General features: G+C 41.1%; 2 protein-coding genes across 10 annotated transcripts in view; one reads left to right on the top strand and one right to left on the bottom strand.

The window, feature by feature from the left end:
• The window catches only part of LOC135096750 (GTP-binding protein 10 homolog), an 80,692-nt gene extending 78,669 nt beyond the window's left edge, over nucleotides 1–2,023 (top strand). For all 9 annotated transcript variants that reach the window (XM_063998492.1, XM_063998489.1, XM_063998493.1 and 6 more), the window contains one exon: nucleotides 1,184–2,023. The gene's annotated coding sequence lies outside the window, so the exon portion shown is untranslated. The remainder of the gene's footprint in view (nucleotides 1–1,183) is intronic.
• Nucleotides 2,024–2,484: 461 nt separating this feature from the next.
• LOC135096751 (cytosolic Fe-S cluster assembly factor NUBP1 homolog) lies at nucleotides 2,485–15,194 on the bottom strand. Its single transcript, XM_063998495.1, is given in 7 exon segments — nucleotides 2,485–2,657; nucleotides 4,777–4,933; nucleotides 4,935–4,964; nucleotides 5,349–5,459; nucleotides 6,621–6,711; nucleotides 7,557–7,658; nucleotides 13,663–15,194. Coding segments are annotated over 7 exon segments (537 nt in total). The 5' UTR covers nucleotides 13,665–15,194; the 3' UTR covers nucleotides 2,485–2,613.
• Nucleotides 15,195–16,343: the final 1,149 nt, after the last annotated feature.

The following is a 16,343-nucleotide window of genomic DNA, read 5'->3' as shown; positions in this document are numbered from 1 at the left end:
ACTACACCTTAAACTACACACAGTGGAACCTCGGTTCGTGAACATTCCTATTTATGAACAAATCACTTCATGAATATTTTTTAAGAATTTTTGCCATGGTTCTTGAACAGTGTTTCTGTGTGTGAATGCACAAACACCCTGCAGACCCCCTCAGCTGGCAAGCACACACACACTTGTGTTTTGGCATGCCTGCTGTGAACATTGTGATTATCACACACTGGCAAGTCACCCAAGTCAGGTGCCTTCCCAGCTGTTGGAGAGGAGCTAGACCTGGATCTCCTTTACCCCATTCCACCTCTAGTAAATTGCATGCCTTCTTATTTAGCCTGCCTCTTTTTACTTTACTTTCAGGATGGTTATAAAGATGATAATGATTGGAGAGATAAGACACCATCTCGCCTTGCACCAAACATGCACTGGCTGGAAGGAAATATTGGAGCAAGACTGTAAAGGAGGGATTTTTCTGCATAACAGTATGTGCTCTGTTGTCCAATTACATTTCACCTCATGTCCCATTGTCTGGATGCCCAAAGAAAGAGTGCATCTGTTAGACAGGTTTATAAGACGTGAGGTTGTCAAGAATTCCTGGATCACAGACACAAGGTGGAATTTGGGAAGCATGTGCTGTCATGAGTAGTGCAACAATCCCCATTTTACATAGACTTTTATGCTCAAATATTTCCTTCCAGCCAACCCATGCCTGGTGCAAGGCAAGATTTTGTCTTTTCCTCTCAATCAACTCTTTCCAACCATTCTGAAAGTTGAAATAGGAAGTGGCAGACTTAATTAATTTATGAAGGCATGTGATTTAGAGATGGAGTAAGGTAAGGGCTCCCAGGTCAAACAGCTGGGAAGGCACCTGACCTTCATATCAGTGACATGATATAGCCTGATGTCCAAGAAACTTACACCTTTCTGTGGTTACTGTAACTTCATTCTTGTCAAAAAAATAAATAAATAAAGAAAGAAAAAAATAATAATAATAATGCAGTTTCTGAGGTTGGAATAGATTAATTGTATTTTAATTAATTTAAATGGGAAAACTTGTTTTGGTTTGTGAACTGAGGTTTCTACTGTACATAGATCCCAACAAAGTTCAGAATCCCCTGAATCCCTCCTCTCTACTCTATAGCAGCTCCTTGTCTCCTTGTCTATGAAATGACCAGTATTTGATATGTTCCAGCACTGCAAGAAGAGCCTGCCTAAGCCGCCAATACTCCCTGCTGACAGATTTGACCGCAACAGACAGTGCAGAGGCAACTTTAGGCATCAAGACTACAGGAAGGAAGGAGGCTGCAGGGATCAAGGGGAGTACAGAGGTCATGGGAATTATAGGGATCGTGGGAATTACAGGGATCACAGGAGGGAATATTCTGACCACAGGCAAGGGAGGTTTGTCAGTGACCACAGAGATCATGATGACAGCAGAAGGGATAGCGAGAAGAGGAAGTACAGGTCTGAGAAGGAGAGTGATGAGTATGGAAGAAGGAATTACCAGTCCAGCAAATACTACAATGGGTGGGGGGGGGTGTCATCCTGTTGAGTTTTGTGAATCCAGTGGCTGGTATATTTATCTTTCATCAGGGACTTCACGCAAGCTTCCACGCCATTAATTCTTTGACCATTACCAAAGGTTACTGACATTTAATTTACATTTAAATGCCTGCCTGCCTGTCTGTTCATATCTTTCTCTCACAACATACTCACCATTCACTTGTGAACATTTAGATTTTTAGGAAATATTTTTGAGCAAGTTCCTTCATCACAAGGCAACCATCTACTAAAAAGAAAGAAAAATGGAATATATGTTGGCATTTCCTTGATTGCTTTTGGTGTTAGTGTGTGACTTTCCAGAGTGACAATACAAGTGTTATCCCCACTACAAGTCATGCACTATATATAACATCACTGAGTATCTTTTCTCTCATTTTCATATAAATGTTTGTAACATTTTCATATAAATGTATGCTAACTTTTATGTGGACTTGCTGTAAGATTTTTTAAAAGTAAAGTATTTTTCCAATTTACGATTATATACTAAAAACCTCCAAGAAAAGTATTTTTCCAATTCACGATTATATACTAAACCTTCACCTCCAAGATAAGATGTGATGGTTCATAACGTGCACAGGAATGGCATCCAACAAAGTAATTGTTGCCAAAGCCTCCAGTAATCCAGAACCTTAAGAAAGTTGCAACCCCCACTTTAGTCTGAAATTTTTATACTGTATGTCTGCATAATTATCAAGTTCATCCCCATGCAGCCTCAGCACACCAAGGCAAGGAGATACCGTGAAGGATTAGACCAAACATTAACACAGGTAAATCTTTAAACTTACACTAAATCTTAAGATGGCAAGGCAACAACTACTTTTTGTTGGATACTGTTGTAATATGTAGTTTTTATTCTCACCCAAACTTTCTGGCATAAATTAAAGATGAATGATGTATAAGGCTGCCACAATTTGTAAAGAAAATACTGACTGATGTTAATAATATGGATTTAAGAAGTAAATGTAAAATAAACCTCTGCATGAATGACAAGACTTTTCTGTAGAATGTGTTGGTTAGTGTGGTGATGACTGCTGCTGCTGCTGCTGCTACCGCTGCAGGTCAAGTGGCTTCTTGGGACTGTGCGTCACAGTACTCCTTGATTTCTGAAATAAACATTGAATCATTACTACAGTGTTTAGTGCATCCACTGAAATTCCATCTACTTATGCATCAGTCTGACATTCTCCAAGAGAGGCAGCCAAGACATCTATGTAACCCTACAAGCTGGGAAAAGTAAGATGTAAAGGGAGCAGGTATCCATTTATTAATTCTTCAAATCTTTTGTTCATTTCTTGTTCCTAAATAAATATCAGCTTGGCAATGGAGAAATAATGAAAGTGAAAAGTGTTAAAAGGAAAGGGTAACATACATATCTATTCTACATTCATAATCACAGATTTCAAACAAGAGTTCACTGCTTCACCTGCACAAAAAGTAATACAGGTGAGTAGGAGGGAAGACCAGCGAGACTTAGTGATAAAACATGGCCTTGTGCTGATTATTCAGGAAGAGACCAGAGATTAGCACACAAGAAATTAACCAAAAGGACAAAGAATATATGATTACATGAGCAGGGAAAATGGAGGATGGTGATGTGCAACAATGAAGGGAAAAAAAAAAACACATGTTTAGAAAGATGTATCATCTCTTCAACATTTCAAACCACTTCTATTTTACATTGCTCCTCTATTTACACTTTATCTCATTTTCCTTGACATTGTTTATGGTTCTTGTGACTGCCTGCCTCATTCTGATGTGAAATCCTACCATCAGGGTCAAGTCTGCAGCCATTCTACTTCATTAAGTCTGGAGTCTGGACTCTGTCTGGTATAAATACCACCTCAAAAGTGCCTGCTATCTCCTCTGTGAACAAGCCAGCAGTAGGGTGTTGGGAAGTCCCACTGTAGGCAGTGCCTGGCTGAGGACTTAAGGCAGCATCACACAAGGCAAATTTCTGCAAGCATGCTGCCTGTTTTGCTGGTGAGACCAGCGACACAGCAAGTTTGGCATCGACAGGGACTGGGCTGTTATGTTGACATCTTGTAATAAATCTTTTGCTCTATTTGGCAGCTCATATAGGCTGTGCAGCACTGCCTCCACAAGCCGTGGCTGCACCCTGCTGGCCATGGTCAGTCACTCTGGGCCCCAGGGTTGAGGTGGCAACAGCGCAAGTAGGTCCTACAGCCAACATGGTGCCCAGATCCACTATAGCTCAATTAATGTGTCGAGCTTTCACACTCCAGCAAAACTTAGTGCGGGTCTCCATCACAACACATTGTTTATCTCCCCAGCTGCAGTTGTCAAATAAGCACTGTAAGTAATTTCACAAGCACACACTGGCACATATACTTCATTTTTATAAGTTTTATAGTTGACAGTTTTACTCAAAGTACCACAATATATTTTTATTTAACATGTACAGCTTGTAGTACAGTGGTCATTTAATTTCAAATACTCCCAGCAAGTCTGGTATCACAGCCATATGCCATTCTTCCTGACAGCTCAGTTTGCCCAGCTGGCAGCAAAAATGGGCAGCATACTGGGGGAAATTTGCCCTGTGTGACACTGCCTTTAGTGTGATTAGCTGCACATACTAATATGATGCCAACCCCTACATGCTTAATGTGGGATAAGCTGGCTACAAGATTAGCCAGTCAAGATGTTTGCATGAACTAAATTCATATAATATTCTCCACAATTGTGCAAACAATTGGCACAGCATGAATGAGAGACCACTGACACAGAACACTGATTAGATTGAGTGGAGAGCATATGTAAATAGAAAATGGGACACGAGCCTGTAGGACTCTGTCTGTGGCTTGTCTGCACCTGATCTGGTCAGCTGAATGTCTCAGGCACAGGGGGCAGGGGAGGGAATGGGCTGTCATGGTGTTGTGAGGGGCAAACAAGAGGCGGTGGTGTCAGGCTCTTGTGCTGACAAACTTGAGTAAGCCTTTGCAAATGTCCCTTGTGTTGGGGTAGGAGGAGGGATCCATCCTCTCCCCATTAGAGACTCAGGCACCAAGGTGAATTTGAAATTAACCTTAGGCAATGTTTTTGTGCAGTGTGTGTGTGTGTGTGTGTGTACACACACACACACACACACACACACACACACACACACACACACACACAGTCTTTACTACCTCCTTTGTGGGGGTGGTGGCCTGGAACAAAGATTGAATTCCAGATAAAGAATCTTCCATTTAAAACAACACTTACTATTTGCAATGTCTTTGTATGCCTGAGTGACAGCAGCATCTGGCTCTTGTGTTGGAATGTTGGTGCCTTCATCACACGCCTGGGCCACCCGGGGGTCCAGCGGCAGCTGGCCAAGCAGTGGCATCTCAGTATCCTCTGCCAGCTGGGGGTCACATCCCAGTAGTGGCAGGGAAGACGGCCGTCTTGGTCTGAAATTCATGGTGCATCAAGATAAGACAAGCCTGACATACTCCTCTTAAGATGGCTTACCTAATACAAGATTTGCAAGATTTCTTATTGAAAAATTTTTGTTTCATCCTGGCAGAAAAATTGTGTAATTTTTTTTTGTTCTGTTAATTTAATTTTAACTGGTTGACTTTTGTATTGCCAAAAATCTTCCATTGATAAGAAAGGTGTGGTCTGTCGCCATCAATCTTGTCCCTTTACACAACACACATGAATTCCCACCTAGCCAAGAGGTGGTCTTGGTTGCAAGGAGTCTATGATTGCTGCTGGATCCCAGCTACATCACCACCACTCTTTGCTGCTGACACACAAATGAACAGGTGAGAGGCACCACACATCTCACTCACCTTACACTTGGGGCACACAAAGGTGGTCATGTCCTCCACCAGGCCAATGATGGGAATGTTCACTTTCCTGCAGAATGTGATTTCCTTCCTCACATCCAGCAGAGCCACTTCCTGGTGAGGGAAACAAGTCACATGAAGGGAAGGTACAACTCCGCCTTCATAACCAGAGAAACTGACATTAACGCCAGAGTCAGAGTCAAGCACTACTTTGTGCATATGAACTGAGTATGTGGACTGCTATCATTGTAGACAGAAAGGGGAACTGCATCAAGCTCAAAGATGAAGGAATTGTGTCAAGCTTGAGCTCAGCCCCAACACAGATGACCAGCATGTGGAGAGAACACTGCATGCTTTTATGAAAGTCAACTAACATTTATGCTTACTTTTAAAATTCCCACATGATAATGATGGAGGTCTTTAAGTGGTATAAGGAAAATCACAAGTGTGAAAGAAAATCCTGAAAGTCAGTAATGAGGACAGGTCAAGAAACAACAGGCTCAAACCCAATAAAGTTAGATTTGAAAGAGAGATACAAAGAAATTGGTTATCAAGTAGTGATAGATGAAAGAAACAGGCTTAGTAAAAAGGTTATTAGTGCTGAGTCATTAAGGACAAGTAAAGACAAATTTCTGAATGAGGAGGATAGGTAGAAATGGAAGGGTATATTTCATACAGGGACTGCCATGTGTGGGCTTCTTGTAGCTTCCCTCATCTCATGTTGTTATATTCTAAGCAATCCCACATCAAACACTACTAATTCTTCCCTCACACTTTCTCCACTGTACTCATTTCAAACCTCACATCAATATATTCAGTCTTACATCCACAGCTACATGCTTAAACACTACCTCATCAATCACTTCAACATTAAAAACTACATTACTCTCCTGTCACCCAACATCCTTATACACTTACATTTCTTAAAGTAAACAAGATACACGAAATAAAAGAAATAAAAAAAACCTCACGATGATAATTCTTGATTCCACATAAAACTCAACGGTTTGACAAAATCAGCAACGCTTCTCCTTTGACCATTTCCCTGGAGTGAGTGCAGGGTTGGTGTCATGTACAAGTCTCCTCCAGTTAACCATTTCTGTCCCTTTCATGTTCCTCTGTGCCTCCTATCCTTTGCTGTTCTACCACAATCTCATCCCTCCATCTCACTCTATCTTCCCCTCAGTGGCTTTCTCCAGGCTCCTTTAATTGGCTTCTGGTCTCCTCTTCTTACAAAACCAAAGACACTAGAGGTAACCTATTTCTACTACTTACCATCTTTCTTGGGTCCCTTCCAGATGACAGCGTCATCTGCACTGTTGAACAGGAACCCAACGGACATGACAGCCAGATTGTCAGACACATACTGAAAGGGTACACTGTCTTGTCATATATAAAGGATTTATCTGAAGTGTCTGTCATATACAAATGACCTATCTAAAGAGTACCTGTTATATACAAATTATTTAGTTGAAGAGTGTGTGCCAACAAATTATTTATGTGAAGTATTTATCCATCATATACAAATAATTATCTGAATCAAATAAAAAATAAATACAAATAAATAAAAAAATACATGAAAATAGAAAGCAGTTTCTTCCCAGAGTAACAAGGTAGGTAATACTTAATGTGAAGGATAATTAAGAAGAAAAAAAATTTTTTTTAATTACTGTAACTCTGTGTGGGCTGAAGTACAAGAATGCTTAAAATGATCTAGCATGAGACAGCATTTCTGGTGCACAACTACAGGGAAAAATAACGGGAGCATTTTGTTCACACCACAGAATACTATTGGGAAAACTCTAACCTGGTTTAAGAAATTTATAAAAAGGGGAAAAAAAAAAAAGGAAACAGCATTTCTTGTTCACAACTACAGGGAAATAACAGGAGCATTTGTTTACACCACGGTGTACTATTGGGAAAACTCTAACCTGGTTTAAGAAATTTATAAGAAGGGAAAAAAAGGAAAAAGGAAAACTGGGAAACTATTTTGACATGATGGAAGTGTTAAATCTTCAAGTAAAAAAAAAAAAAATAAATAAATAAATAAATAAAAAATAAATAAATAAAAAGGACTGACACACACACACACACACACACACACACACACACACACACTTTTACACTATTACCATTGAGGCTTATCCCAGGTTAAGAGATTTTCCTCAACAGTACAAAACCTAACATAGGAACCTGGAAGTTGCCACCTACCACAGGGGACCAGCCAACACCTGAAGAGTGGACCTTCTCCTCTGCTGTCCCCAACACCCGCGGCTGAGACGGCCCACAGATGTCAATGTCAAGGAACCCCACCTGCCAGGGAGACAATGGAGGGGCAATGTTACCACAGGAAGGATGACCGGGAAGACTGAACAACTCACACGATCCTTATACAGGGTGTCCTTGAGTTACACTTGTCCACTTGTTGAGTGACGTGCAGGATGTATTGTTAGTATGAAGCTGTTGACAAGTAAGATCATTGTATTTAATGCATTGGGAAGAATAATAATGCAATGTGGCAAAGGTATGGCTATATTGGAAGTGAGTGAGCCATAAGCAGCTGCATTTTCTATTGTACTTTTGTTAAGGTGATCTGTTTTCTGTTTCATCAGATGAAAAGCAATGAGACAAGCAGCAGCACTGGCTGTGCTTCAGTGCAGTTTTGCCAGTGTTACTGCAGTTCAAGAACATTTGTGGGTGACATTACAACAGTGGTGAGCTCTGTTCCTGGGCTGCATCATAAACATTATTTTGGCATGTCAGAACCATCCTAAGTAAGCAGTGAACCTGACACACACTTCCTTCCTCAGTCTATTGCCACATGATGAAGCATGCCTTCACTACACTCACCAGTTCACTAATTCTTTGTATTGTTTTTATCTTTTATTTCATTTAGAAAAAGACTGTTTGGTGCAGTATGTGTGTGTGGTGTACTATAAAAAGTAAGTGAGCATATTGGAGGGCATGCTGCTACCCCCACTGTAAGTGTACTACTGGAGAAAAAAAAAAAAAAAAAAAAAAAAAATATATATATATATATATATATATATATATATATATATATATATATATATATATATATATATATATATATATATATATATATATATATAAAATTTAAAAAATGAGCAAAGCAAAATGCACGTAATTATGAAATGGGTGAAGTGAAGATTGCCATGAACTGAGGACTCCCTGTGTTGGCCCATATTAAGGAACCCTGGTCTCACCACTACTACTTTCCAAGGCCACAAAGATGATAAGCTGGGTTCTCAAGAGTGGTTTTCCTATTAGTAGATTTGTTAATCTGTCACTTGAACCATAAAGACACACTTAAAAACCTGTATCACTCCAAGCAGAGCTCTTGGAAAGTAGTGGGGCACACAAATATTTAAGAATATAGTTCATGAGTCAAGGTCAACTCACTTCACTGCTAACTAACTGTTTCATTTAGTTTTTTTTTGGTATTTTTTATTTATTTATTTATTTTTTTTTTTAACTAACTTACCACTTGTAATAAATTTTAAAGCTTTATTTTTACAGTCAATGAATATTTATTTTTTTGGATAGTTTTCTAGTTTTACTTTTTATGTCAGTCACTTACAATGTCTAAACTACATTTTATACAGATGTATTCTTATTTACATACAAACATGTGTTCAGTGTTTGATGCACAGCCATGCAACACTCAATAAAAAGTTCTCTCTCAATCTGTCATGATGCTCAGTACAGTGGGCAGCTAACCTCACTGATACCAGAGAGCATCACTGCACTGCTCACTAAGCAAAGGAGGGCTGCGTTCAGACCTGTCCTGTCCCACAAGAGGCTCTGACCAAAGGAGAAGAAGTGAGAGAGAGAGAGAGAGAGAGAGAGAGAGAGAGAGAGAGAGAGAGAGAGAGAGAGAGAGAGAGAGAGAGAGAGAGAGAGAGAGAGACTAAAGGTGCCAGTCCCTAAAAGGAACAAAAATATCCAAAATCAAGTGGAGAGATCTCTTCAACCCTCTCTCTTGAGAGATTTCAAGTCACAGGCAAGAGGGAATGCAGCAGCAAGCAGGAGTTTGAGTTTACAATTAACAGTTACTACAGTATATCCATGGGTTACTGCATTTCATCACTTTCACCATCCTACATTTCAATTCCTCTCTTACAAAGCACAGCAAATCTTTGATACACTAATTCTTCTCGCTGTCCACTCTGCTCACACCACAGGCATCCCTTCAGTAACTCATTTCTACTGTTTCAATCCTACTTCAATAACTTTTCATCTATATTCAATAAAATAAATAAATAATAGCAACCACTCTGCACTAAATAAATTTCAAAACTAACACCAGCTCACATCCTGATCACTCAACTAATCAGCACTAAACATGAGACACCGTCAGTGTGACACAAACAACAGTGAGTGGAAGGGTGACATGGAGTGTGGCAGTGCAGCTCACTTCCTTGGAGTCATCGAGGGCCAAGGTAAGGCCCAGCATGGCACTCACAGTGGACTTGCCCAAGCCTCCCTTGCCAGACAGCACCAGCACCTTGTTCTTGACGGATGCCAGGCGCTCCCTCACCACCACCAGGTCTGTACACCATATGCCATCATTATGATTTTTTATTTTTACTTTCATTTTATTTATTTATTTTTCTATACAAGAGGGGCACTGGCCAAGGGCAACAAAAAGAGCAAAGGAGAAAGTCTATTGATGTGTCAGTCCCAAAAGAAGTGTCAAAAATGTCATCCAATATTGGAGGATGTGTCATGAAGCCTCCCTCTTGAAAGAGCTAAAGTCATAGGAAAGAGTAAATACAGAAGCAGGGAGTTCCTGATTTTACCAGAGAAAGTGATTAATTATTTAGAATACTAGTTAACTCTTACATTAGAGAGGTGGACAGAATAGGGGTGAGAGAAAGAAGAAAGTCTAGTGCTGCGAGGCCTTGGGAGGAGGGGAGGCATACAGTTAGCAAGATCAGAAGAGCAGTCAGTGTGAAAAATGTGGTAGAGGATAGCAAGAGATGCAATAATGTGCCAATGAGAGAGAGGCTGAAGACAGTCAGTTAGGGGTGAGTAGTTGATAAGATGAAATGCTTTTGACACTAAACAAAAATTAGCAACTGTTGTGTATTGAAGCATCTCACTCATGTTATCAATAAGGTGTACTGAAGCATTTCATCAGATGTATCAGTGAAGCGTTTCACCAAAGGGGTTCAGAACCTCCTGGCCAGACACGAACCTTACACAGGGGAGTGAATACCTTTGTAGGCAAGACTTGAGTGGGAGTAAAAACAGTGAGCACTTACTCTCTTCCACCTCACACAGTCCCTCCACACTAAAGCAACCAAGGCATAGTACATTTCATGGCTATAAATCAAATAAAAACTAATATACATACTAGTTAAGCTTGCAATAAAACCTGTGCAAAGACCAAGCATAAGATATCACAGGAAATCATTGCCAAACACAGCTTTTTTTCATCCAAGTCTCTTAGTACTGGTATAACAAGAAGCAATGGATGCGATACAGTGTCTTGTAGGACAGCCTGAGGATAGGTAAAAAGAGTGGTTTGGTGCCCCAGGAGTGTTGCATGAACATGTCTGATACACCCAGTGATCCAACTTACTTATGGCATACACAAAGATATGAAATAAAAAGTTTGTCCAGCAATCCAGCCGTCTATAAGTGTGTGATGCCCACTCCTAAAAACTTCCCCCACAGGACAAGAATGGCAGTGTCCATTGATTCCTGTCCTTGAATGCTCTAATCCTCACCTTATCTCCCCTCCCACACTCCAGCAAGACAGAGCTCTCCACAGCAAGGCTTCCATACATCAAGTCCACAGGCTGACTCATACCAGGTACAGCATCAGGACTCACTTCAAAACTTTCTACACTAAGCAAGGCTCACCATTTTCTACAGTAGGCAAGGTTTCAACAACAAAATTCAAATCATAAAACATCCAGACAGAGGAGAGCCACAGGAAGGTGAAAGTAAAGCATAAAGAAGTATGTGTGAGTGAGACAGTTGCCAGTGAGGACAGAAGCCTTCAAACAGCCTTGAGGGAGTGACTAGGTGGAGGGAGGTGGAGACTCTTCTGCCGTGGCTGCCCCTCCTGCAGGATGCGCTTATGATGCAGTTAACTTTAAGTGAATGCAGGAACAGAAATACACTAGAGAGGAAAAAAAAGAGATGACAAAGACTGAGAAACAAATGGAACACAAACCATAAAGAGAAATGAAAAGAAAAAATACAAGAGTAAAATAAGAAACAAACAAAAGAAAGGAGAAATATATTAGCAGGACAGAGGCACCAGTACAGGACACACACTGCACATAACAAAGCTGCCATTACAGATTACACCCAACATTACACTCAACATGGGCAGCTGAGTTCCTGGAAACTAGACACACTAATCTTATAACACTTCCACCAATCAAACCCAACTCAGCCATCACTCATAAGAACAAAAGAACACAAGGGAAACGGCAGGAAGCCATCAGGCCTACAAGTGGGAGTCCCTGTACGAAACATACCTACCTATTTCCACCATTCTCATCAAAAAATTTGTCTAATCTTTTAAAACTTGCTATTTGATTCATCCACTACTCTATCTAATAACCAATTTCTTCCTATCACTTTTCACTGATCATTCTCATCTATACATTTGTCTAATCTTGTTTCATAGCTCCCTAATGACTCAGCACTAACAACCTGGTTACAGATTCTATTCCATCTGTTCACCACTCTATTGAGAACCTATTTCTTCCTCACTGTTTAAAAGCTTAAAGCAGCATTAAAGTACACAATTCTTTGCCTCAAGCCCCAGGTGTGTGTGTGTGTGTGTGTGTGTGTGTGTGTGTGTGTGTGTGTGTGTGTGTGTGTGTGTGTGTGTGTGTGTGTTGTTGAGGGTCTGGCCAAGGGTAACAGAAACTAAAGGCGTCAGATCCTGAAGGAGACAGTGAAAGCAGTCCAAAATTACCTGGAGAAATGTTTTGAAGCTTCACTCCCTCTCAAAGAAGTTAAAGTCACAGACAGGAGTAAATACAGAAGTAGGCAGGGAGTTCCAGAATTTACCAGTGAAGCTTGCCAGTGTGAGTCCAAAGTGAGGCAGAGGACATGTTCACTGCTGTACAACTTTTCCACTGGTCATCTACACAACTTTTTAAACAATTTCTTGAATAATTGTGTAGCTTAAAAACAATATAACGTGCTATTCTTTGTCTACTTTCTGTGCATCCAGTAAGCAGTTTTCTCGTGCTCTGAATGTTAACAAGGGACAGTCACTACATTGGAAGTGTTCCCAACATAGCACCAGTCACTATGTTACTGGGTACACCCTGAAAAGTTTTGTTCATGATACAACACAAATTTCCAACTTCATAATCAACTTTGAAAGCCTACACGGTAATAATGCAATTAAAAAAGTAAGTGAGGGAAGGAATAACTTCCTACCATTACCAAAAAGATCAAGCTACTGTTCACTTTCAACCAGTGACAACAGTGTGGACAACATGAAGGATATCAAGAATATCAAGCCAGGTAAACTCTGGAACTCCCTACCTGCTTCTGTATTTCCTCTTTTGACTTGAATTATTTCAAAATGGAAGTTTTAAGATGGTTCAAATTTTGGATGATCCTTTTTTGAGTGTACTCTATAAGGACTGGCACCTTGAGTGAGCCTTTCTATAACTTTTGCTGCCCTATGCCAGTGCCCCTCTTACATGAAAGAAAAAAAATCAGGGAAAAGTAATCTGCATCATAAAGGCAATCCTTGAGTGTGATGACTGCTGAGGCTCCATCAGGGCAAAGCAGAGACCAGTGGTGGGAAAGTTCATGTTGAGGCCAAGTAAGCATGGCACACTCTCGTATCTCACTCCTGGTGGCATGACTCTGGCCTCTGGCACAAATAAACAATCTTTCTGACTAGCAGATGTCCACTAGGGGATGACGGGACTAAGAGAATGAATGATGTGTCTATGAATGTGCGTTGCTTTGTCAGGGACATCCCATGTGGAATTGCTGGTTTGGTATATAGATAAAAATAGGCAGATGTATTAAATGTATGTTAAGACAAATGTTCGGTCTTGGTGTGAATGTGTGGGGCCAGCTGTACTATGACTTAGCTCCTGGTGTAGTAGGCTGGTCCATGAGACTGTCCCTCTCCACCAGGGGAAGATAGCTCAAAGAGTGTGAATGATGTGTGTTTGTGAATGTGTGGTGCTTTGTCTGTGCCAACCCGTGTCACTGCTGGCCTGCTAAATGTATGCAGAGATAGATATTTATTCTTAACATATGGCCATACATACTTCCCCCCGTCAGTGTTAGTACTCACATTCTTGGCAAAGGTTCCTAGGATGTCCTCAATGTCTCTCTTGAACTTCCTCTCCATGTCCCTCATGAACTACTCCATCTGGGAGAATGGTGTCACACACGTGACTACTCTACCACGGAACCAGGTGCCTACCTCTCAACCCGTGGCGCTGCCACGTGTATAGCTTGAGGCATACTGGATACGTGACCTCTAGCAGGCTACCAAGCCGATAACGAGGGGTGGAGTTCCATCGAGCTTCAGTCTCCTCCAAGGGTCGCTACAGCTCTGAGGTCGCCTTGGCATACGCTGGGAGCCTCATGTACACTCGAGAGCGGTGGTAAGAGTTACACCAGTGTTACACACCCACACACACACACATAAACACACACACACACACACACACACAAACACATTTATATTTATTTTCTATTATGTATATGTAAAGGTGTTTATTTTTGTAATTTGTATCTATATGCATTTACTAACTTGGCTTAAGTTATTAACTGAACCAGTCTTTTAAGTTATTCAGTCCAGTTCAGATTGCCACTCCTTGTTACTTACTTTTACTTACTTAAATAATCTTCAATTTTGTATTGTTACTTAATTTAAGGGTTAACTTTAAGATATTAAATAGCAGTTAAAATGTCTCCTTTTCTCTTTTCTTTTAACCCTTCCATTGTTAGTGTGAGCAACACCCCTTCATGGTCCATCCCCTACAGTTCAGTGTATGCTCACACGTAACAATTGGGGGCCCGTCCGGGATATTACACATGTTTACACATACATATAACTACACTAGTTCCTTTCCTGCTCTCGAGTGTATATGAAGTTGTGCTTATTTCTTTGTTGGTGAATTTTTGCGTTTTTCCGCTTTAAAAGTACGCGAGGTACCGGCGTCTAGTCATAAAAGCGTTAAAAACCTAACAATTGATTTCCTCAGTGTTGCTTTAGTGTTGGTTTGATTCCCCTAGTAGTGACCTTCACCCCAAACTCCGAGACTCCTTAAAACTTGGGAACTTGCGTTCCACTCTTTGCTTGAAAGCAGCGAATACGGCAAGCCATTACAAGTGCTTAAGTGTTAGTTCTATGGTAGTCATTTTGGGGCAGTGATTATCGCTACACTTCTTCGATTCATTGCCTCTTCAGAAGCACAGTTAAGGCGTTGCTAACCTTGACTCAACTAGACTCAAAAACGAGTCTCTGTCGATGCACGCGGGTCAACTCATTTCCCTCCGACTCGTGGTTTCGAACCTGTCGTTCACGCGGGTCCTTCCGACTCGTGGTGGCGAACCTAGGTCTTGGATCAGGTTTCAGTGTAGGGCTCAGACACACTTGATTTGGTTCAATTGACCTCACGCTCATTAATCATGTCGCATGAGTTAAACTTGGACGCATTTTGCAGTAATCCTTCTGTGGCGGAGCTACAAACTGCCAAAGTGACAAAGAATGATTTAAAGTACATAGCCCGACAGTTTGATCTCTCATATCCATCTGACATTCGGAAGGAAGAACTCCGAACTCAAATCCTAGTTCACCTTGGAGGTGAAGCCACTAGTGCTGCTTCACAGCACGACGCCAGTTTAATGCTCGAACTCGAAAAGCTGAAACTAATGGCAGCAAGAGAAAGAGAGAGAGAAGAGAGAGAACTAAGGCGAGAAGAACTAGCTTTTCAAAAAGAAAAAGCGGAAAGAGATCTGGCATATGTAAAAGAAAAGGAGGAAAAAGAAAGAGAGGAGAAAGAAAGAGAGGAGAGAGAAAAAGCAAGAATCCACGAGACCCAACTCGCACAATTAAAATCTCGATCAACCACCACAGCTGACCTCAAACAAAAGTTAACTAAATATCTCTCACTACTCCCTCAGTTCTCTGACAAAGACCCCGAAACTTTCTTTGGACAGTTCGAGGATACAGCAGTACATTTTGAACTGCCCCGAGAAGACTGGCCTTGGCTTCTTAAACCCAAACTCAGCCAAAAGGCTTTAACTATTTTGAACGGCCTCGAAAACAACACGGATTACGACTGTGTCAAACAGGGCATCCTAGCGGCGTACTCCATTACCACAGAAGGATACCGTCAGTCTTTTCGAAAAATGTTCAAAACTCCGCAACAAACCTATCTAGAGTTTGCCTCAGAGAAACTGAGGGCTCTCAAGCGTTGGCTTAAGTCAGCCGCGATAACCACGTACGACGAATTAGTAAATCTCTTTCTTAGCCTTAGAAGAGTTCATGCGTAAGCTCCCTTACTCAGTAATGTTACACATCACCAACAAAGAAGAAACGGATCTTCTCAAAGCCGCTCAGTTAGCGGACCTTTTCTCCCTGGTGAATCGCAAGGCAACCTCAGACAAGCTGACCGAGACTCCTAGTGGTAAGATAAACTCGGGTAACTCAGGGGTTGGTAAAATGACCGGCAGTAGTACTGGACCACCTCTATTTTGTGCTTTTTGTAAACAGCCGGGGCACCTCATAAAGAACTGTCCTAATCCCAAGTGCAAGGTAGCTCAAACATATCCTGCCAAGCCAGTTGCTTCCATACAAGCTCTTCCCTCCTTCCCTGTACCTAAAGACTTGTTTGAGCCTTTCAGGTCTGTAGGCACCATCAGCATTGATAACAAGGATCACCCAGTTAAGATTGTCAAGAGACACCTGTTCAGCTCAGTCCCTAGTGCTGAAGTCAGCAGTCCCTGGTATTGAACAGTGTT

The sequence above is a fragment of the Scylla paramamosain genome, unplaced genomic scaffold (genome assembly GCF_035594125.1).
Source record: "Scylla paramamosain isolate STU-SP2022 unplaced genomic scaffold, ASM3559412v1 Contig6, whole genome shotgun sequence".
NCBI classification, from domain to species: Eukaryota; Metazoa; Arthropoda; class Malacostraca; order Decapoda; family Portunidae; genus Scylla; species Scylla paramamosain.
Note: the sequence above shows the minus strand (reverse complement) of the source record. Positions and strands in the feature narration are given on the sequence as shown.